General features: G+C 41.7%; 1 protein-coding gene across 3 annotated transcripts in view; it reads left to right on the top strand.

Moving 5' to 3' along the window:
• The window catches only part of LOC113881982 (24-hydroxycholesterol 7-alpha-hydroxylase), a 118,917-nt gene that overhangs the window by 64,709 nt on the left and 29,615 nt on the right, over positions 1-24,593 (top strand). For 2 of the 3 annotated variants that reach the window (XM_027525109.1, XM_027525111.1), the window contains 2 exons: positions 12,632-12,719; positions 17,724-18,927. In XM_027525109.1, coding sequence (XP_027380910.1) covers positions 12,632-12,719; positions 17,724-17,795 — 160 coding nt within the window. In that variant the 3' untranslated portion in view covers positions 17,796-18,927. Of the gene's footprint in view, positions 1-12,631; positions 12,720-17,723; positions 18,928-24,593 lie in introns of those variants that run through there. The other variant, XM_027525110.1, reaches the window with a different exon arrangement.

The following is a 24,593-nucleotide window of genomic DNA, read 5'->3' as shown; positions in this document are numbered from 1 at the left end:
GGTGGCTCAGACAGTAAAGAATCCACCTGCAATGCAGGAGATCTGGGTTCGATCCCTGGGTTGGGAAGATCCCCTGCAGGAGGGCATGGCAACTCTCTCCAGTATTCTTGCCTGGAGAATCCCCATGGACAGAGGAGCCTGGGGCTACAGTTCATGGGATTGCAAAGAGTCAGACACAACTGAGTGACTGAGCACATTGCTGTTATCTCTTGGGCACCCAGTATTCATATGATTATCCTTCATTCAATAAATAGTCATCAGTTGTATGCTATATGTCTGGGTACAGTTCCAGGACTTACCTTGGAAAACAAAATGATGGACAAAGTCCCTTTTCTCAAGGAGCTTATAGTCTAACTCAAGACACCTCAAGACACTAGAGAGATTCAAAGACACACAGCATTCCTAAATTGCTTATAATGCAGTTGGAGAGATGAGACATAGCAACATGAAAAACTTACTTAACAGCATAAGATGGCATTAGAGAAATGCCAGGTGATTCATCTATATTGTAAATGCCATAGGAGTTCAGAGGAAGGAGCATTGAAAAAGGCTTTGTGGACTAGATGAGAATAATCAATAAAATGCACAAAAGAAAGCATACCTGCCTGAAAGAGAGTGGTATCAAACGCTGAGGGGAAAAAAAAGCTAAGTGCTTGTAGGAATGTAATGTGCCTATAAGTTAGTGGTAGCAAGGCAGCTGTATATTTGTGGTTTGTGAAGCTCTGAGTACAGTTGTTTCTATGTGTTTATTATATTAACGATAATGTAATTTGTGTGTGTGTGTTGGGGAGGGGGACTTCCCTGATAGCTCAGTTGGTAAAGAATCCAGCTGCAATGTGGAAGACCTGGGTTTGATCCCTGGGTTGGAAAAATCCCTGGAGAAGGGAAAGGCTACCTACTCTAGTATTCTGGCCTGGAGAATTTCACGGATGGTATAGTCCATGGGGTTGCAACATGACTGAGCGACTTTCACTTTAATGTAATTTTAATAATTGTGCCTCATTCAGTAAAATATCTTTGGGCAATCTTGCATTTGAGAAGCACTATAAGTAGCTTTCCCCCTTTACATGCTTAGAGGATGCTGTTGTCGTTCGATCGCTAAGTCGTGTCCCACTCTTTGCAGCCCCATGAATTGCAGCAGGCCAGGCTTCCCTGTTCTTCACCGTCTCCTGGAGCTTGCTCAAACTCATGTCCATTGAATTGGTGATGCTGTCTAACCATCTCGGACTTCCCTGGTGGCTTAGAGGGTAAAGCGTCTGCCTGCAATGTGGGAGACCAGGGTTTGATCCCTGGGTCGGGAAGATCCCCTGGAGAAGGAAATGGCAACCCACTCCAGTACTCTTGCCTGGAAAATCCCATGGACAGGAGGAGCCTGGTAGGCTATAGTCCATGGGGTCACAAAGAGTTGGACACGACTGAGTGACTTCACTTTTACTTTCACTTTTTAACCATCTTGTTCTCTGTCATCCCCTTCTCCTGCCTTTAATCTTTCCCAGCATCAGAAGTGAAAGAAAGACCCAGCATCAGGGTCTTTTTCATTGAGTTGGCTCTTCACATCAGGTGGCCAAAATATTGGAGCTTCAGCTTCAGCATCAGTCCTTTCAGTGACTATTCAGGACTGATTTCCTTTAGGATGGACTGGTTTGATCTCTTTGCAGTCCAGGGGACTCTCAAGAGTCTTCTCCAACACCACAGTTCAAAAACATAAATTCTTTGGCGCTTAGCTTTCTTTATAGTTCAACTCCCCCATCCATACATGACTGCTGGAAAAACCATAGCTTTGACTACATGGACCTTTGTTGGTACAGTAATGTCTCTCTTTTTAATATCCTGTCTAGGTTGGTCATAATTTTTCTTCCAAAGAGCAAGTGTCTTTTAATTTCATGGCTGCAATCACCATCTGCAGTGATTTGGGAGCCCGAGAAAATAAAGTCTGTCACTGTTTTCATTGTTTCCCCATCTATTTGCCGTGGAGTGATGGGACCGGATGCCAGGATCTTAGTTTTCTGAATGTTGAGTTTTAAGTCAACTTTTTCACTCTCCTCTTTCACTTTCATCAAGAGGTTCTTTAGTTGCTCTTTGCTTTCTGTCATAAGGGTGGTGTCATTTGCATATCTGAGGTTATTGATATTTCTCCTGGCAATCTCGATTCCAGCTTGTGTTTCTTCCAGTCCAGCATTTCTCATGATGTACTCTGCATATAAGTTAAATAAGCAGGGTGATAATCTACAGCCTTGATGCTGATGTACTCCTTTCCCGATTTGGAACCAATCCGTTGTTCCATATCTGGTTCTAACTGTTGCTTCTTGACCTCTTAGAGGATAGCCAATTGCTTTTGAGGAGAGGGGAACCCCAGTCGCTCCGGATTTCATGATAAGTTGCAAGTTCAATTCATTCTAGGGAATTTGTTACATAAACAAATGCATCCTCTCCACTCCAGTTGCTCAATGGAACTGAATGAGCTGGATTTACTTATATGCTTGTTTCCATTTTCACTATGGCTGTGCGTGTGTCCTGGAGGAGATGGGGAAAGGGCTGGGAGTGGGAAGAGCAGATGTGGTTACCTGCAAGACTGAACGAGGTGGCCAGGTTCCTTATTAACTTCCAGCCACACTTCTCTCTCCTTTCTGCTTTACTGAAGAGCACTGACTCACTCGAAGGGGCACAGAAACCATTGGCAAAATTGCAGTCATTACTTCCCCAAACATTTCATTCTGACACTTCTATGCGGCTAAGATTTAAGTCTGTCAAGAACAGAAGCAGCACACTCCAGAGCGATTTTTGATACTTAAGCCAAAGTGCTTCCAAAATAAAACATGCTCATGTGTTCATTTCTGCTCCAAAAATGCCAGCAAGGACCCTCTTTTCCTTTTGTTTACCAAATAGATTGCCGGCCCCTCCGTGGTGCACAGAACACCTGCACAGGACTTGTATCTGTTGGAAAGAATGAAAGCCCACTTTGGGCTGGGTATCTCCCCATCACTTTTTTTTCTCCATGGGCTTTCTCCCCTCATTAAACTGAACTGCTGCTCTTTAAAAAGTCTGGTCACTCTCATGTCAGAAAGAAGTTTTAATTCCTAGGAAAAGAGGACTGGAATTAAAGCTGTGGTATATCACAATATTGCCCATGGGTTATTTTTTTAATTGAACTTTTACTTTATATTGGCATATGCTTGATTTACAATGTTGTGTTAATTTCAGGCTTCAGCACAGTGGTTCAGTTATATCCATTCTTTATCTCCCCATCATTGACTATCTCCTTCTTGCTTGCTAATTGCCCTAGTTTTCCTAGATTTTCTAGCATCCTAGATTCATGGGATGCTGGGGTGCTTTTTCCACCCCCAGCTCATAGCAATGAAGCACTGTTCCCTAAACTGATCCTCACATCCTTTCCCTTTGCCCTGCCGCCCCTCCCATAGTGATTGATTTTAGTCTTGCCTTGTGTTTTAAGTGATACAGTTAACTACCAAGTGAAAGTTTCTATTGAGACTTCTGGGTCAGAAATAATCACTCCCTGTAGGATGTGAACAAAGAAGCACTTGGCCCCAGAATCTGTCAGCAGCTATTTTGAAACTGCAAAAGCAGGATGAAGTTGGTACCGTAGAGCAGGGCAGCAGAGGCGAACTGGCTCCATGGTTATGTCATTGAACTGTTGGAGTGATCTCTGCCTGAGGTCAGCACCAGCTCTAGATTTTTTAGGTGCATAATGTGATACAATCCCTTCCATACAGAAACCCAGCCTGTTGTGGATTATTCTGTCACTTGTAACCAAAAGCATCCTGTGAGTGAAAGTCACTCGATCATGTCCGACTCTTTGAGACCCCACGGACCATACTGTCATACAGTCTGTGGAATTCTCCAGGCCAGAATGCAGGATTGGGTAGTCTTCCCCTTCTCCAGGGGATCTTCCCAACCCAGGGATTGAACCCAGGTCTCCCACATTGTAGGCAGATTCTCCCACATTGCAGCCACAAGAGAAGCTCCAAAAGCATTCTAAGTAATCTATAATTTCCTTAAGAGCAAAAGCTTTCTTTCAAGATCTATTTAACTCCATGGCATATCATATTAACATATAGTAACCACATGAGTTAGTAGCTTTCTAAATAGCTTGGACTTCTTGGGGGATTGAGTTTCGTTTAAGGTGGGTATATCACTGAAGAAAACAAAAACAAATGTCACTTCTTAATTTTTTCCTGGAGGGTCTGAAATTTAAGCTATAGCACAAGATCATTTCTATTTGGTGAGTAGTTTATCTTAATGAAGTCAGTAGTATTTTTTGCCCTTTTGTTGAATAAGAACGTTTAGAAAGAGGTATCAGATATCTAGCTCACAGCTCCTACATATAAGAGTTTTTCTTCTAGGAGGATCACTGTTAAAATAACCCTGGCTGCAGCTCTGAAAACCAGTGGCCTCAGAGACTGTACTCCCACTAGGATCTGATTCTTATCTCCCCAATGAAATATAAAACAGTGTCTCAAGTCAAGAAGCTCTGAGGTCCTCTCTTTTCTCTCCTTCCTTTCCCCCATTTAAATATGTCCCATTCCCTTCTCTTCTGTTTTTCCCATGTTTTCTTCTTTTCCTTCTCTTCCAGTTTACCCTAATCTGATTCTTCTCATTTTATTCTGGATTTATTTCGCCTTATTTAATATCACCATCTGTCTGCTCACTCTTCCAGATTTTGCCCACGCCATCATTCCCAATCAAAAGTTTGGTACCCCAGGCATAATGTTTCCTGTGTAGCTGAGGTATGCTTGGTCATTTTAATTTTATGTGCTAAAACTAAAAGATTTGATAGACTACAGCTTTTTAAAAAATTATTTTATTTATTTTAATTGGAGGCTAATTACTTTACAGTACTGTAGTGGTTTTTGCCATACATCGACATGAATCAGCCACGGGCGCACATGTGTTTCCCATCCAGAACCCTCCTCCTGCCTCCCTTCCCATCCCATCCCCCAGGGTAAACTACAGCTTTTAACGTATTTTCCCTTTTCTGCTTGATCATGTTCCTCTGCTAATGATTCTAAAATATGATCCCCATACCACTAGTAGCAACATTACGTGGAAACTTGTAAAAAGTGCAAATTGGGTGGCCCATCCCCAGATCTACTAAGTCAGAAACATGAGGGGGTGGGTCCAGTGATGTGGGTTTGAACAGCCTTCCATGTGATTCCAATGCATGCTGAAGTGTGAGAAACCTTGGTCTAGAAAATTTTGCCTCCTGACACCAAATGGTTTTCATTTTCCTGTAAGATTTCTTAAAGGGAATGAGGGTGTGGGAAAAGTACTTCCCCTTTAACTTGACCAGCCCTGCTTCAATGAAGGATGCCTGTGAAAGTATGTCTGTACACTGCCTTCTCTGAATTCCAGGGCAAGATCATTCTATTTTCATAAGCTGCAGCTGGTAGCAACTTGGAATATACTTCAGAGCCCCTGCTCCTGGCAACAGTGGCAGTTTTCCAGCCCATGCTGGCACTGCCCACAATGACTTCTAGTAGGACAAAAAGAGAGATTTTCTTTTAAAAAGGAAGAGAGGGATTCAGTCTCAAAATCAAGACATCTACAATGAAAATCATGACTTACTGCTAACCCTAGTGTTCCTTCTGTGCTCCTTGTTCCTCTTCTGTGTATCACTGATTTCCTAGACACTCGGCTCCTAGAGTCACCCTTCACCCCTCTCTCTTTTCAATCTGCCGCGTCCACTCCCACCTCCTAACCTAGGTCATCTTGACCCAGGAGATGTCATGGTTTTCTTATCCTTCTCCCCCTTTATCTCTTCTTTCAATCTGTCTTACTTACCACAAACAGATGAATTTTCCTTAAATAATCATCTCTAAGTTGTTCCTTTCTTGTTAAAGCTGGGCATCACTGCCTACTGGCAAAACCCATCGGCCTAGAACTCCAGACTCTTCAGAATCTGACACAAATACATCTTTCTGAACATCTAGGAACGCCCACCCTAGACAGTCTACCAGTTGTCGCCTCATGACTGTGCCCGTTCCTCCTCTGACTCTTGCTCTCTCCTGCGTCCGAAATGCCCCACTCAACATGTCTACTTATCAAAGCCAGTCCTTCTCTCCAGGACTAGCTCAAGCATCACCTCCATATGGAGTTGATCACTCCGGGCCACAGTGCTCGCTCCAGTCCCCGGATCTCCGTAGCCCTTTTGTCTCCACTTTTATCTCACACTGTTACCTTCCCCATCTCTCCGCGTGCATTACTAGCAATGTGATCGTCGAGTCTGGGTTTCGTAGGGCTTTGTGCGCTCAGTGTGTGTAGGTCTCCTTGAGCATTTATTTACAAATGGGGAAAACACGCAAGTACTCAGTATTTAAGGAATTTTCAACATGTTTATATTTTAATGAGCTTTATTTGTAGATGTGCAATGTTGTTCTTGCAAGTGTAAAAAATAAATCTGTGATAAATAATATGCCTCATTACTTTCACTGTTTTGACATTAGAAGTATTAAGAAAACATTCCTAGCATGAGCATAGCTCAACTTGCTTCTGAAGAGCTTTTGTAAAAATATGGATTTATGAAGCTCTCTTTCTTTGGAGTAAAAACCTTTAATGTCACAGAGATGTGTATGTTAGTCCCTAATATTTTAGACATCAGAACAAAATTCAGTAACAGGGTAAAGGCTTGTAAACACAAATTGCTTTTTGCCATTTCAAAAAAAATTAACTTCATTTTAGTGAATAACTGAGGTAGTAATTCTGCTAGAATATCCAAATATTTGGAGAAAATAAGAGTTTTAGCACATATTATTTTATTACCTGTTTTATTAACTCATCTTTTTCTTTAGAATATCAGAATGTTTAGAAATGATAGTAAATATGATATTAATATTTATATTATTTCAATACCTAATACTAATTTAATAACTGAACTAGTTTACCTCTCAATAACAAAAGAAGAAAAAATTTAAAGCCTCCCTAATGCACACAATATCAGTTGGTCAAAAACCTAGAATATAGTTTTACCCTAAGGAAATTCAGTTTTATGATTTTTAAGAACATCACAGAGACTAAAATTAGTTCAGAAAATGCTTGCAGGTTCCAGTGGAAAACTATCTTAATGAACTAATAAACATTAGTTCTATTTCTAATCAAAATATACTTAGTGTTTCTAAAATAGTCCAATTTGTGCTCTTAAATAGCCTATGAACTATTTCTTGTTTACATATTTGCATAATAGAGGAAGTATTAGTGGAGGGCCTCTTATGTGTGATAATGTTTAAAGAGCCTTCATTTTCACATAGAAGTATCACTTTTCAGTACAGTTTCTTCACAAGGTCTGTTATACTCTCAGGGTCAAAGTACCCAGCGCCAGCACCTGACTCATTCCAGCCCCTCGGCAGCCTGTTCCTCAGTTCCTCCTGCTCTTCCGGCTCCATCTCTCATCACCGTGCCTTCTGCAGGGAGCTGAGGGCTTTCTTCCCTGCAACAGCCCCACCTCCCCATCAGACAGTCCACAGTCTTTATTATCACAGTGCCTCTCCTCCAGGGACTGGAGAGGAGGGGTGCCAGGCACTCTTTCCCCACGGGGCTGAGTTCAGAGAAGTGCTTCGGTCACAGCAAGCTAAACTTAGAAAAGGGCTAAAAACAGACTTCTAAGAAAATGGGATTTGTTTGGATAAAGGAGAGCCTATAAAACTTTTATAATTCACAAATGCAGAATTAACGAGCATTTTTTTCTAGTGCTGCTGGGCAGCTGCTAAAGATCGAGGAGTCACTGCTTATTCTACTGAACGCAAAATGTCAGTGTAGTGATCGTTATCTAAGTCATTTCTAGAGAGGGAGCTGAGGACTGAGAAGAATTGGCTGTTTTATGTGAGCAGGAACTTTAATGTTTCTTTTCACATGTGGGTACTCATTGCCATGGGTTTCCTAGGTGGCTCAGTGGTAAAGAATCCACCTGCCAATGCAGGAGCTACTGGAGACACGGGTTCAATCCCTGGGTCTGGAAGATCCCCCAGGGGAGGAAATGGCAGCTCCACTCCAGTATCCTTGCCTGGAAAATTCCATGGACAGAGGAGCCTCGCAGGCTGAAGTGCATGGAGTTGCAAAGAATTTGACGTGACTGAGCAACTGAGCACACACCCAAGTGCTCACTGTCAGCCTTTCCCATTAGATCTGAAGGGGCTCAGGCCTCCATGGAATGCTTTCTTCACTGGACTTTGAAGATAATCACTCTTTTCATTATCCTACTCCTCTGGCTACTTCTTAGATTCCTTTGCTGGTCATCCTCACCTGTCTAACCTCTAAATTTTGGACTGCCTCAGAGCTGTCTCCTCAGATTTCTTATTTTTTTCTGTTTAACCTATCCCCTACATGACTTCATCCTATCCCTTGGCTTTATATAATTGTCCCAATAGTGATGACTCTATTTATGTCTCTTGTACCTCCACCCCTGACTGAATCCCCCCAAACACCAGGCTCGTCCCTAGTCGTCACTCACCATCTCCACGGGATGTCTCCAAGGCACTGGTCAATAGCAAGCTGCAACGAACAGGTCCAAAAGTGAGCTCTGAATGATAACTCCTCAACTTGCTCCTCCTTCAGCTTTCCCCATTGCTCTACCCTTGTATTTCCTCAGGCCAAAAACTTGGAATCCCCCTTGATTCCTTCATTAAGTCTTTTTTTTTTTTTAACTTTACAATATTGTATTGGTTTTGCCATATATCAACATGAATCTGCCACAGGTATACACGTGTTCCCCATCCTGAACCCTCCTCCCTCCTCCCTCCCCGTACCATCCCTCTGGGTCGTCCCAGTGCACCAGCCCCAAGCATCCAGTATCGCGCATCGAACCTGGACTGGTGACTCATTTCATATATGATATTATACATGTTTCAATGCCATTCTCCCAAATCATCCCACCCTCTCCCTCTCCCACAGAGTCCAAAAGACTGTTCTATACATCAGTGTCTCTTTTGCTGTCTCGTATACAGGGTTATTGTTACCATCTTTCTAAATTCTATATATATGCGTTAGTATAGTGTATTGGTGTCTTTCTTTCTGGCTTACTTCACTCTGTATAATAGGCTCCAGTTTCATCCACCTCATTAGAACTGATTCAAATGTATTCTTTTTAATGGCTGAGTAATACTCCATTGTGTATATGTACCACAGCTTTCTTATCCATTCTCACGTCTGTCATGCAAACCATCAGCCTATCCTGCAAAGCATATCCAGATACTAACCACGACTCATGACTATTTCCATCATCCTGGCCCATTCAGGTCCAAGTTTTCCGTTGGCTGGAAGATCATAATTGTTTCCAAATCAGTCTTCTTCCATCACCATATATTTTATTCTCAAAGTAGCAGCCAGAATGATTTTTTAAAAACTTAAGTCAAATTTGTTCAAAACTGTCTAATGGCTTTTTGTCTCACAGAAATGAAGTATTTAGCATGCCCACAAAATTAAGATGATAATCAGTCATTCTGCAGAGAATCTGAAGAATAAACATTTGGATATATCTCTTTCTAAAAAAGTCATAATGCAAAGAATTTATTATTGATAGTTACATACATTAATAATCAACAACAATTAAACACCGCTACAGTTTCCAAACAGTGTTTGTGATTTATGCTATCTTCTTCATTTCAGAGTTATACATTATGGATATATCTTAAGGGAAGAAGATATGGTGTGCCCATCATGGCCAGAAATGGACAATCTAATTTGTTAGAAGCTTGACAAAAACTTAATTGTGAGGAATTCTGAACCTGCAAATTAGCAAAATTGCTTTTTCTTGGAATTACTGCTTAATTTGATCCAAATCAGTAAAGATTGAATTGTTCTATTTCATAGGCATTGACACTCCATTGAAATGAATTATCTTTAGCATTTCTAAGTTGTTGTCAGTCTCTAAGTCGTGTCTGACTCTTTGCAGCCCCATGGACTGCGGCACATCAGGCTCGTAGGTAGAATTAAATTTACATCACAAATATTTGTGAAGAACTGATGTATCCAGGTAGGTTCTAACAATACCTGGAGCACTCCAGATTTCATTTTAAATAGAAATACAGGCAAGATGTTTCAAGAATACCAGTGGGAAATAAATCTAATTATCTGATACAAATAGCAGATCATTCATATTCATTCATCCACTCATGCAATCAACAAACGTTGAGGATTCAGTGATAAATAAGACCTGCTTCCTGTTTTTGTGGAGGTTGTGGTCTATAAGGGGAGACAGACATGAAGAAGATTAAATGTAATAGGGTGGGATTGTAGGATAATGGTGTTAATTGAGGGATGTTAAAAGTGCCACAGAAACATAGAAAAAGATGGAAAGATAAGGAAACTGAATCTGCTTTATGGAGGCATCTCCTTCCATCATCGTTCCTTTTATCAGTCAACACTAGATACTAGCAGAGCTCTATGCCCTGTGCTAAGACCCAAGAGTATAATCCCAGGAGAGAGAGAGCTAATAAACAATCACAATTCATGCAGTAGACGCAGTGGCTAAAGTGTGCCCAGGGAGCCATGGAATGGGCAGGAAGGGCACCTCAGCCCAGGAGCAAGCAGTCAGGGAATGCTTCCAGAGGAAACTGAGCCTCAGGGAAGAGAAGGGCTTTCTAAAGATGGCATTGCCATTCAGAGAACCTCAAGTATACAGTGTGGCAAGAGCATGGATTTTAAGGAGGAGCTCTGGGGGAGAGGAGGCTGGAGAAATAGGTAGGAGACAGGTCTTCATGGCTGGCAGTGTTCCCTGAGGCATTTAGAAGGAAATAAGAAGCATTGACAAATGGAATGGGCTTCCCTGGTAGCTCAGCTGGTAAAGAATCTGCCTGCAATGCAAGAGACCCTGGTTCAATTCCTGGGTCAGGAAGATTCCCTGGAGGAGCAATAGGCTATCCGCTCCAGTATTCTTGGGCATCCCTGGTGGCTCAGATGGTAAAGAATCTGCCTGCAGTGTGGGAGATCTGGGTTCGATCCCTGGGTTGGGAAGATCTCCTGGAGAAGGGCATGGCAACCCGTTCTAGTGTTCTTGCCTGGAGAATCCCCATGGACAGAGGAGCCTGGCAGGCTACAGTCCATGGCCTTGCAGATAGTCGGACATGACTGAGTGACTAAGTACACGTGTGTAAAATGAGGAAATGGCAATAAATTTCTGTCTTAGAAAGTTCTCTTCAGTAGTAGGGCAAAGGACAGAGTAGAGAGAAGTGATACTGAAAGCAGAGAAGCCAATCTGAAAGCCCAGGTGATTCAGGAATCCAGGACATCAGTAAATGGTGAAGATCTACAGTGGGGAGCAGTGGAGGGACTAGAGTTAGGGGGATACAGAAAAGGACTGGGGAAGCATTAGGAAGATAAAACAAAAACTTCGGTGCCCAACTGTGCAGGAAGGGTAATGGAGAGTGTTGTTTCTACGATGGCATACAGATTTCTGATGTTGGACTAATCGTACTTATTAGGGGCCATTCCCTCTAAAATGGTCTGCCTCCCCTAAGGAGAGCTCAAAACAACCCACTGGGATGCCAGGAAAAGTAGCAGAATTTCATTTACACTTTTCTCAGTTTTTAAATTTCTGTGTATATATATATATGTGTATACAAAGTCGGCAGTAAACTAGTACAATGGTATGTATATATAGTTTTTTAAAAAATATTTGTTTGGCTGTGGTAGGTGTTAGTTGCAGCATGTGGGATCTAGTTCCCTGACCAGGGTTCAAACCTGGGCCACCTGCATGGGGAGCGCAGAGTCTTAGTCGCTGGACCACCAGGGAAGTGCTTATAATTTATAAATAAATGGGTCTTCATATATTGTAGGGTATGCACAGTATTTTCTTATCAGAGATGTATGATCAAAAACCTTGGAGCCTGAGTGCAGGATTATAGTAGAGAAAAAAATTGGCAGTTAGGGGAAATTTAAAGTGCCTCCAGAATATCTAGGCAGTAATTCCTACAGGACTGTCCTATGGAACTTCCTGAGATCATAGAAAAGTTCTAAATAGGTGTTGTTCGATATGGTGGCCAGTAACTACTTATGGCCATTAAGCACTTGAAATGTGGTTTATGCCACTAAGGAGCTGAAATGTTTAATTTTGATAAATTTAAATTTATTTAAATAGCCTCATGTAGCTAACAGCTACTGTATTGAAAAGGACAAATCTAGAACTTAGAGGAGAGACCTGGAATCTCTTTCATTAAATGCTTCCACTGGCTAAGCACTGTATACACATTTTAAAACACTGTAATCATGCCAACTCCCTTATGGAGTAGACAGTATTAGAAAAGAAAAGAGTTACTTTTTCTTTACTCTGTCCTCTTAATAGTGAAGGTCTATATTGCAAGGAAGAGCACATTTGCTCTGAAATATGAGTAGTTATAGATATTCTTCAGTGTTAGCCACTCAGTCGTGTCTGACTCTTTGTGACCCCATGGACTGTAGCCCGTCAGGCTCCTCCGTCCATGGGATTCTCCAGGCAAGAATACTGGAGTGGGTTGCCATGCCCTTCTCCAGGGGATCTTCCCAACCCAGGGATCAAATCTGGGTCTTCTGCATTGCAGGCAGATTCTTTACCATTTGAGCCATCAGGGAAGCCCATACTCTTTATTGGAAGATATGTATGCATCTTTCAATACCAAGCACCAATTTTATTTTCTTTTTCTTTCAGGTGGCTGGCTCTGTTGGAGATTCAAATATGTATTATTTTAATATTTTATTATTATGACTGCAGTCTTCTTGACCCATTGCCAAAACAGGTAAATCTTTTCAGAATTTTGAGTAGCATGACTTTCAAATTTGAGATAAAGTCTAACTCCTTCATTTTAATTACTGGGTAGGGGCTGACTGATCTCCTCACTTAGGCTCATCTTAACAGTTCGTCTCTGCAGACTGAGAAACATCCCTTTAATTCTAAGTCAATTCTGTGTTCCCCATTATCACAAGACCGGGACCTAATAGTAGTGTTTTCACCACTTAGTGTAGGAGCTCCCCAATGAATTATCCATTTTAACCCTTTTACATGGCCTTGATGTCAGGCTTGTTTCCCTAGAAAGGCATGTCTGTGTGTCCAAAAGTGAGCCATGAGCCACGAATCATAGCCGTTAGTCCACTTGGAAGCAATGACATAGAAGGAAATTAACCCAACAGTGGAAACAGTGAAACGCAATGTGAAGACCATGACCTTTCCCCACCTCTGACCTTTGGCTCTCAATCATTTAACTCATTTGTGTTTCTGTAGTTCTCTTCTCTTGGACCAGTGGCCCTCAAACTGGTGTGAGCATCAGAATTAGCTGAGATGGAGGGGGCTTGTTAGAACACAGAATCCTTGGCCCTAGTCCTAGAGCTCCTGATGAGTAGATCTGGCAAAGGGCTTGAGAATTTGTATTTCTGATAAGTTCTGGGTGCTGCTGCCGCCACACTTTGAGGACCACTGTCCGAGGAGACAGGGGGAAGTCCAATTTAATTCCAGGTGTTTGGTTGTCCCTTTGAAAACTCTGGATGAAAGGTGCTATTTAATTTAAACTGAGGCTGACACTTAGAAATTAAGAATTGCAATCTCAGGGCTATTCACATAGCCTTTTGTGCTATGATTTACTCTTGATATACTAAGGGCTAATATATGGAGGGATAAATAAAACTCCTGGGTGACATTTCAACAGAAATTCTGTAAGTGCATAAATGACACTGAAAATATTATATTGCTCACAAATATGCACATTTCAGCACTTTGCCTTGATTTCTTTTGCACTTCTATTTTGAGTACAAGCAACAGTGATAAAGAGCTCTCAAAATCCAATGATGAAAGGGAAATCAAAACACCCTTCACAAAGGTTTTCAGCTGAGTACAGTTTTGTTGGCAAAATGAAGATCCGGGCCAGGATTTACAGGCACCAAATACTAGTTTCTGATCTTCCAAGTTAAATGTTGCGATATTGCCCAGGACTGACTCAGCATCTAACTATTTTCCCACCAGTCAGAAGACACAGGAAGGCCTTTTCACATCAGAAGGATGTCAAACCACGTGACACATAAAACTGGAGATCAGTCATTTTGACCAGATCCTTAGGCAGGGTTTTTTCCAGCACTTTCTTCCCCACTAAGAATTCTAGTATTTTTATACCTTTTTCTTTTTGTTTTAAAATACATCTTATTTCTATTTTGACCCTACTAAGAACATTTTTCAAAGAGATGTGACCTCAGTTGGTAAAAAGTACAAGTCTGAGAGCATCCTCGTCTCAAACGGCATTTCATTTCACAGCTCTTATTTTAGAAAGATCAATTAATATTATTTAATTGTTGGACTTATTTTACTAAGTTGTGAAAGGAGGTGATCAAAAAATACAGGCAATGACCTTCCAATTACCAGGCTCTTATAAGCTGCAGCAGGGGAGGGGCAGTCACCAGGGCATGCTCCAGACACTTTGGCATCAAGTGTAGGAAGATCATGGGGCTTGGAAACCAGCTCCCCCAAAGGAATTTTCTTGCCACAGTACCCCAAATCAAATGCTAGCATCTCCAATTTTACTTTTGTAAGAGTTTTATTTTACCTCAGTCTAAAGAAAATAATTTAATCTTAATTCTCTCCCAATAAGAACCAAACCAGAAGGAAACTTTGCAAAGCTTTCCAGGATCTGTGATTGGTCAGTTGTGTCCAGATGCTGGCAATGGGAACTATTTCATTCTGAGCACTCACAGGAAGACCCACTTCAGTTCTTTCCCAAAAGCAAGCACATTTTTTGCTAACACAGTGAGGTTTTTCTTTGGCTGATTGGTTTTCTTCTGCTGTGCTTTTGGGAGTAGGGGAATGGATTCTTGGAAAATCTCACAAGATCTATAAATCCCCCTAGTAGAAAAGTACACACTTCTTCATATAAACAATATGATGGACAGATTCAATTTCAGAGAGTCCGTGCAAGTTCTGTAACTCGTTCTATCAACTGACCTAAGAATCCGCTTGCTGAGAAACTCTGTGCCCCATTGCATTCAAACTCATGACAAAAAAAACTCATCCTCTAAGTTGGATCACCCTCCTCCTTCCTCACACTCCTCTTCCTCCAACACTCAAAGCTGACAGAACAGGTTGGTTTTCTCATTCAAGCTCCTAAGCTTCAGCATTCTCTTTGCTTTATTTGCAATGAACTGACTTCCCCTCACCCCCACATCCATTCACCCCTTGTTCATAACTAAGATGTAACAGAACCTATCAGAACATTTGGCACCCACAGAATATCCCATTGGACAGTTTTGATCTTCAGTTCAGTTCAGTCGCTCAGTCGTGTCCGACTCTTTGCGACCCCATGAATCGCAGCACGCCAGGCCTCCCTGTCCATCACCAACTCCCGGAGTTCACTCAGACTCACGTCCGTCGAGTCAGTGATGCCATCCAGCCATCTCATCCTCTGTTGTCCCCTTCTCCTCCTGCCCCCAATCCCTCCCAGCATCAGAGTCATTTCCAATGAGTCAACTCTTCGCATGAGGTGGCCAAAGTACTGGAGTTTCAGCTTTAGCATCATTCCTTCCAAAGAAATCCCAGGGCTGATCTCCTTCAGAATGGACTGGTTAGATCTCCTTGCAGTCCAAGAGACTCTCAAGAGTCTTCTCTAACACCACAGTTCAAAAGCATCAATTCTTTGGCGCTCAGCTTTCTTCACAGTCCAACTCTCACATCCATACATGACTACTGGAAAAACCATAGCCTTGACTAGACAGACATTTATGGACAAGATAATGTCTATACTTTTTAATATGCTGTCTAGGTTGGTCATAACTTTCCTTCCAAGGAGTAAACGTCTTTTAATTTCATGGCTGCAGTCACCATCTGCAGTGATTTTAGAGCCCCCCCAAAAATAAAGTCTGACTCTGTTTCTACTGTTTCCCCATCTATTTCTCATGAAGTGATGGGACCAGAGGCCATGATCTTCGTTTTCTGAATGTTGAGTTTTAAGCCAACTTTTTCACTCTCCTCTTTTACTTTCATCAAGAGGCTTTTTAGTTCCTCTTCACTTTCTGCCATAAGGGTGGTGTCATCTGCATATCTGAGGTTATTGATATTTCTCCCGGCAATCTTGATTCCACCTTGTGCTTCTTCCAGTCCAGCGTTTCTCGTGATGTACTCTGCATAGAAGTTAAATAAGCAGGGTGACAATATACAGCCTTGACATACTCCTTTTCCTATTTGGAACCAGTCTGTTGTTCCATGTCCAGTTCTAACTGTTGCTTCCTGACCTGCATACAAATTTCTCAAGAGGCAGATCAGGTGGTCTGGTATTCCCATCTCTTTCAAAATTTTCCACAGTTTATTGTGATCCACACAGTCAAAGGCTTTGGCATAGTCAATAAAGCAGAAATAGATGTTTTTCTGGAACTCTCTTGCTTTTTCGATGATCCAGCAGATGTTGGCAATTTGATCTCTGGTTCCTCTGCCTTTTCTAAAACCAGCTTGAACATCTGGAAGTTCATGGTTCACGTATTGCTGAAGCCTGGCTTGGAGAATTTTGAGCATTACTTTACTAGCGTGTGAGATGAGTGCAATTGTGTTGTAGTATGAGCATTCTTTGACATTGCCTTTCTTTGGGATTGGAATGAAAACTGACCTTTTCCAGTCCTGTGGCCACTGCTGAGTTTTCCAAATTTGCTGGCATATTGAGTGCAGCACTTTCACAGCATCATCTTTTAGGATTTGAAATAGCCAACTGGAATTCCATCACCTCCACTAGCTTTGTTCGTAGTGATGCTTTCTAGGTCCACTATAGCAGTGGTTTGCACCATCAACACCATGTTGTCTTATGAACATCAGTAACATGTGTCATAGAAGTCTCACTCAGCAATTATAAATGAGGTGTCAGATATTGGGGGCCAGAAATGTATTGAAAGACCTTTATTTGTGGTATCCTCTTCACCCAGCTAAAGTGAAGGGTGAGTCCCAGGCTCATAGCCGTGGGATATGTGAAACTGTGAAGAAACTGCTATTAGAATAAGGGATTGTACTGATGAACCTATTTGCAGGGCAGCAAAGGAGATGCAGACACAGAGACCAGACTTGTGGACACAGCGGGGGAAAAGAGAGGGCGGGACAAATGGAGAGCGTAGCATGGAAACACGTACATTACCATATGTAAAACAGACAGCCAGTGGAAACTTGCTGTATGACCCAGGGAGCTCAAACCAGTGCTCTGTGACAGCCTAGAGGGCAGGGATGGGGTTGGAGGTGTGAAAGAGGCTCAAGATGGACGGGACATGTGTATACCTCTGGCCGATTCATGTTGATGTATGGCAGAAACCAACACAATATGGCAAAGCAATTATCCTCCAATTAAAAATAAATAAATTTCTTTAAAAGAGTAAGGGATTGCCTCCTTTTCTGTCCCTTGAATAGTAGTGTTAATCACTCAGTCGTGTCCGGCTCTTTGTGACCCCATGGACTGTGGCCCGCCAGGCTCCTCTGTCCATGGGATTCTCCAGGCAAGAATACTGGAGTGGATTTCTATCCCCACTCCAGAGGATCTTCCCAACCCAGGGGTCGAACCTAGGTCTCCCGCATTGCAGGAAGATTCTTTACTGTCTGAGCTACAGGGAAGATCCATCCCTTGAATAGAAGGCTAAAATTGATGCTAGCCATGGAGAACTCATCAAGTAAAACCGTCCAGCCTTCCAAATCTAAACTCTGCCTTTCGGGAACAATCACACTGACTAAACCTTAGGTCCATACTGTTGGCTTACGTCCCTTAACTTCTATCCTCTTTCTGCATTTCTGCTTTTAGAGTTCTCTCCACTTGGTGGGTGTCCAGCAGCCGGAAGGACGATGCCGGATTCAGTTTAAACAAAGAAAATGATGTCTGCTGGAGGGCCAGGGCCATCTGGAGGAATGACTGCCTCCCATCCAGTAGCCTGGCGGCACCTAGACCTGAATTTGACAAGAACACGTCACTTAATTTTATTTTAGGATTTAGTTCAAGACAATGTCCAGGTGGCATGTGTATTTGGTATTTTAAGTGTAGACGAAGAATCAGACATCACTCTCACTGATACTGAGGCCCCAGTACAGGGTAAAACATTTCAGTGATCCAAAAAGAGGTATTCTTCAGAAGTTGGCATTGGTTTCATACATTACTGCAACAGTCCCCAACCTCTTTCGCACCAGACACCAGTTTCATGGAAGACAATTTTTCCACAGATCAGTGTGGGAGGCAGAGTTTTCGGTTTCTCCCACCACTCACCTCCTGCTGTGTGGACTGGTTCCTAACAGGCCAGGGCCCAATACTGATTCGTGATTGGGGATCCCTGCATTATTATATCAAAACTTTAAATAGAAATAATGTCATTTGAATGAAATTTTTCATACATTAAATTCACTGTGAGGACAACATACTTTAACTTCTATTTTGAAAAAAGGCTAATAGTCTTAGACGTGAAAGAGTATTAAATAATGATTTCTGGAAAGTTGCTATTTTTCTTAATATGATTCTTAACTAGCAATTGGAATTCTTAAACCACTATTAATTTAATTATTTATGAAACATGTCTAATGCTAAATATATGAAGAAAATGATCACTTTCTAAGACCTGTGAAGTCAGGGATCATGTCTGACACTCATTTCTATCCTCCATTCTGCCTAGGACAGCACTTCTCTATAGGGTATATTCAATATATGTATGTTGACTGATTTATTCATTTGTATTTTAATTAAGACGAAAGCACCCTTTTGATTCAAGGTGTTTATAATTGTAGTTGAAGAGATAATATTTTTCCTAATTTATAGAAGCTCTAAGTGACGTGTCAAGTCAAATAACATTTCAATCTACTACTTAAGACTTTCACCTGAAATATTTACTATGAAATCCAGAAAAGAAATCCTATCATGTTCAGGGGAAATATATGACCCCAATCACAGTGTGATTTGTCCTCTAAGAGTCAATAAAATGCCATCTGCCTCCTTGGTTTCACAATAAATAAGCTTTGCAGTACGTGTGTCCTCTGGATTATTTGCTCCCCTGTACTAGAATTATCCCGTGGGGTTGAAAACGATTGCTTACTCATCTGTCTCCCACCAATGGGCAGATGACTTGCTAGGAGAAAATTAAGTACTTTGGAATGCATTAACTCTTTGGGACTAATACAGTGATTTTGAAGCTTAGCTAGCAGCTTGCCGCTTAGCTTAGCAGGCTGGGGGTCTGAGGACTGAAGGGAGTGAAGAAGGCAGTTGAAAATCCACAGGAGAGCTGAGAACTGCGGACCACTACCGGGCAGTTCTTCTAAATATGGCAGATGTGCTTCCAGGGAAGGCGTGTCCTCTTCCAAACAGCTGGGGCCCACAGCCAAACATGGTATTTGCAAATGATAGACACTTGAGCTAAATCTGCAGACATTTGGGGCTAGTGTTTATCTCCTTATTATTGTTTGGTAAGGTTGAAGTTAGCTGGCAAGTTTATGCACTTAAAAAAAAAAACTGCCCAGATGTGGGAGATCTATAACCTTTGAAATCAAGCGCGGTAAGAGGAATATACTTGGAGGTCCTTATTTCTTTTCCTTTTTTTGGTAAATTAATTATTTTAATTGGAGGCTAATTAATTTACAATATTGTAGTGGTTTTTGCCATACATTGACATGAATCTGCCATGGGTGTACATGTGTTCCCCATCCTGAACCCCACTCCCACCTCCCTCCCCATCCCATCCCTCAGGGTCATCCCAGTGCACCAGCCCCGAACACCCTATCTCATGCATTAAACCTGGACTGGTGATCTGTTTCATATATGATAATATACATGTTTCAATGCCATTCTCCCAAATCATCCCACCCTCGCCTTCTCCCACAACGTCCAAAAGTCTGTTCTTTTTCTCTGTGTCTCTTTTGCTGTCTCGCATATAGGGTCATCGTTACCATCTTTCTAAATTCCATATATATGCATGTTATACTGATTGGTGTTTTTCTTTCTGACTTACTTCGCTCTGTGTAATAGGCTGCAGTTTCATCCACCTCATTAGAACTGATTCAGATGCATTCTTTTTAATAGCTGAGGAATATTCCATTGTGTATATGTACCTCAGCTTTCTTATCTATTCACCTGCTGATGGACATATAGGTTGCTTCCATGTCCAAGCTATTGTAAACAGTGCTGCGATGAACACTGGGGTACACATGTCTCTAATTCTGGTTTCCTTGGTGTATATGCCCAGCAGTGGGATTGCTGGGTCATATGGCCATTCTATTTCCATTTTTTAAGGAATCTCCACACTGTTCTCCATCCTGGCTGTACCTGTTTGCATTCCCACCAACAATGTAAGAAGGTTCCCTTTTCTCCACACCCTCTCCAGCATTTATTGCTTGTAGACTTTTTGATAGCAGCCATTCTGACTGGCATGAGATGGTACCTCATTGTGGTTTTGGTTTGCATTTCTCTGATAAAGAGTGATGTTGAGCATCTTTTCATGTGTTTATTAACCATCTGTATGTCTTCTTTAGAGAAATGTCTGTTTAGTTCCTTCGTCCACTTTTTGATTGGGTCGTTTATTTTTCTGGAATTGAGCTGCTTGTATATTTTTGAGATTAATTCTTTGTCAGTTGCTTCGTTTGCTATCATTTTCTCCCATTCTGAAGGCTGTCTTTTCACCTTGCTTCTAGTTTTCTTCATTGTGCAAAAGCTTTTAAGTTTAATTAGATCCCATTTGTTTATTTTTGCTTTTGTTTCCATTACTCTGGGAGGTGTGTCATAGAGAATCCTATTTCTTTTTATTTCCCTAGCCTGAGATTTTATATAGGGTTTCCCACATGGCTCAATGGTAAAGAATCTGTCTGCCAGTGCAGGAGATGTGGGAGACATGGGTTCGATCCCTGGGTCGGGAAGATCCCCTGGAGGAGAAAATGGCAAGCTACTCCATTATTCTTGCCTGGAAAATTCCAAGGACAGAGGAGCCTGGTGGGCTACAGTCCAGGCGGTCACAAAGAGTCAGATGTGACTGAACCCAGCACACACAACACATATTAATCGAAGGTGTATATATATATATATATAAAGTATATATTTATATGTACTAACTTGAGTTTTCCACAAAGTGGAGCCTAAGACAGATTTGTATGCAGTGCAGAGAGTTCATTTGAGACATGCTCCCAGGCAGCAAACGTAAGGGATCAGAAAGAATATACCACAATTGAGTTATGTTATTAAGGTAGGCATCCCAGCCCCTATTTCAAAGGATAAGCCATGAGAGATGAGGGGACCATGTTCAAGGGCATGTGAGGAGTGGCTGGAGCATGGTAGGGTGAGGAGCATGGGATTCTGCATGTAGTTTTGATCACGTTTTAATAGAAATGTGAGATCATCTATGTGCAGAACATCCTTGTGGAGGCAGCCATTCAGGCTCATGTGATAATTAATATTAACCCTCCTTTTTCGTGTCCCTGCAAAGGGCTTATAACTTCGTGTTTACTTAGCAGCCTGAAACAGAGAAGAGCTCACGTATTTACTGATGGAATTGCAGAACTAAATGGTAGTGCCACTGGAAACTTGTAATTAAAGCAGGAAATGGGAAAGGAGGGGCCATTAAAACTGAAATCAGGAAGTCACCTGCTGAAACTTAAATGTGAGCTTTTAGATAAGAGTATGTACTCATTAAAAGGCATGTCCTTTCAAGATTTTAACGTGGACAAAAAAGGAAATGTCTAAGCCTGCTCAGGCTATATAACAAAATACCATAGAATGGGTGGCTGTAAACCACAGAAATGCAGCTCTCACAGTTCTGAAGGTGGGCAAGTTCAAGACCAAGCTGCCAGCATGGTTGAGTTCTACTGAGACCCTCTTCCTGGTAAGGTCAGTAATTTCTCAATGTCCTCACACGGTAGAAGGAGTAAGGGATCTCTCTGAGGTCTCTTGTAAGCATAGCCATTCCCTTCATGAGGGCTCCACCCTATTCTCATGACCTAATCGACCCCAAAAGGCCCCAGCTCCCAATGTCATCAGCTTTGGGAGGATTGAACGTGTGAACTTGGGGAAGGCACAAATATTTAGACCACAGCAGGAAGTAACCCTCTAAAGTTGCTCAACTTTCTAAGTAGAATCGAAAGGATTTTGTTCCATTGGAAGACCCTGGACAGCATTTGGAAATGCAGGTGATTCCTCCTCTTTTGGGCCCTAAATCTCTTGATAGAGCAGCCAGGAGCCTGGGATTGTCTCTGTGAGCATCCACATGGGAGTAGACCATGATACTTGGCTTTCATCCGCATAGCATCTTTTTTTTGTTTAAGTTTTTAGAATAAATGTCTCCATGTTTCTTCATTAATGTTGGGTCTGGGTAAGTGAAAAGAACTTATCAAAGTTTTACTGTTTTAAAATCTTGTTTTTTGTTATTTTAATGAATGGCTGTGGTTGGTTACTAACAAGGGTACACCTATACTAAACTATTTTCTTGATGAACTGCCTGTTATTACATTCTAGAAGCCAACCATATGAGCTTCTGTCACTTGAATAATTACTGTGAGGCACTTTACTAAGCCCATTGCACTCACCCACTTTTATTCTCACAATAATCCCACGTGTCAGGTGGGTTTCTATGATTATCATCCCTGTTTTACAAACCAGAGAAATAGACTTTGGAGAGACTGAGTGATATACTTGAGGTCACACATCGAGGAAGTGGCAGAGGCAGGATTTGAACCCAGGGAGTCTGGCTCCGGAGCACAGCCTCTTAACAAACAGCGTGGCATCCTTCTCTCTCGCTCTTTTGGAAAAAACATTTTAATCTTTTTTTTTTTTTTTTTGACCTCACAATAAGGCATGTGGGTTCTTAGTTTCCCAACCAGGGATCGAACCCATGCGTCCTACATTGGAAGCTCAGGGTCTTAACCACTGGACCACCAGGGAAGCCCCACTGCATCTTCCTAAAGAGAAAAGTATTCCTCATGAGAGACAACACCATTAACCTTGTCACCGTAATCCACATTCTGGGTTCTCTGTTAAGTCTGAGGGAAAGCTGGATAATTTGTCACATAGCCTGCATTACAAACGGAAAAGGAAAAGAACCGTTGTTGCCTACCAGTGTCCTTCCTCGTCAGCTTCTGTCTCCAGGAGCCTCCAGGCACCACCCTTCCTTGTGAGTATTATACAGTGGACCAGCTTCAGAGGAAGTGTAGCATATAAGAGAGAGGGCCATTTGTTTGAAGAAAAATATCTGATAAAAATGCATCTTTTTAGTGAGGTCATATAAATACAAATTTTGGGAAAAACGTTATAAATTCTAATGATATATTTTAGCAGGCGCTGTCTATTAATAGTAATTGACTTTTTTTAAAACAGTGTTCTACCTTGTTTCTTCACAAAAATAGCCCTGGTCATTAGAGCTTCACTAGGCAATAGGTAAGGAAGATATATGGATTTTTCTCCTTCTGGCAGAGACAGCAACTAGATGAAATCTGAACAGTCTTAGTTTAAGCTTTGTCTTCAGGTGACTTAGAAACTGGGGAAGAGTTATTTTGAAAGCACTTAAAGGAAGGGAAATGATGCTTACTTCACAAGGCCTATAAACTTTGGTTTGATTTTTATTGTTATTACTAGAAAGAAACATGTTAGAATCATAGTACAGAATTGGAGAGATCAAACATCCTGGCTTTGCTGCTTAAGAAGCTGAAATCCAAGCTGGAGAAATGTCATGTGCCCTTGTAGGATGCCCAGTGACTAGTGAAGACAACCCTCTGGGTGAGTGGGTGAGATGGTTTAAATGAATGATTCTTTGAAGACCAAAAAACACAAAAATGGAACAAATGAGTAAATATCTAACTTCTTTTGGCAGCAAAACTTTTCTTTCTAAAACATATTAGTTTCTAGATCTCCCAGGGAAAAAATGCAGAGAAATCCAACTCAACATTTAGCTGACTAACACTTTGTTAGTCATGAGGTCACAAAGTACCTGTTCATTAACATATGAGACTAACCATGGCAGAAATAACTGTTAAACTAAGACATATTGTTTTTTTCTACTTTTAAAAGTAAAGAAAACAGCAATTAAAAACAGTGGGAAAATCCAGTTGATATCCTAACTGAAAGCTGCTCAGTGGTCATGGCCAACTCTTTTTGGGACCCCATGGAGACTGTAGCCCACCCGGCTCCTCTGTCCATGGAATTCTCCAGGCAAGAATACTGGAGTGGGTAGCCATTCCCTTCTCCAGGGGATCTTCCTAATCCTGGGATCAAACCCGGGTCTCCTGCATTGCAGGCAGATTCTTTACCACCTGAGCCACCAGGGAAAGCCCAAAGCTCCCTGAAATAGGAGATAGGAAGCAACTGTCATATAAAAGAAGAATAATGGTTGTACTGTGAGAAGATACAAGTTCAAGCTCTGGCTTTGTCCTTCAGCTTCATATAAGAATCAGCAAATCAGTTCAGACCTCTACGCTTCAGTTTACTCACAAGTTAAAGGTACACTGTGCACTTAATTCAGAAGACTATGTATGGGAGGGACAACTGGGGGTGGGTGTGTGTGTGTGTGTGTGTGTGTGTGTGTGTGTGTGTATGCACGTGTGCGCACACATGCTTAGTCACTCAATCATGAACAACTTTTTGTGACCCCATGGGACAACCAGATATTCACATGCAGAAGAATAAAGTTGGAACCCTATCTCACACAATATAAAAGAATAA

The sequence above is a fragment of the Bos indicus x Bos taurus genome, chromosome 23, assembly GCF_003369695.1.
Source record: "Bos indicus x Bos taurus breed Angus x Brahman F1 hybrid chromosome 23, Bos_hybrid_MaternalHap_v2.0, whole genome shotgun sequence".
Taxonomy (NCBI): domain Eukaryota; kingdom Metazoa; phylum Chordata; class Mammalia; order Artiodactyla; family Bovidae; genus Bos; species Bos indicus x Bos taurus.
The sequence above is the reverse complement of the archived record's forward strand: the minus strand, read 5'-3'. Positions and strand labels throughout refer to the sequence as shown.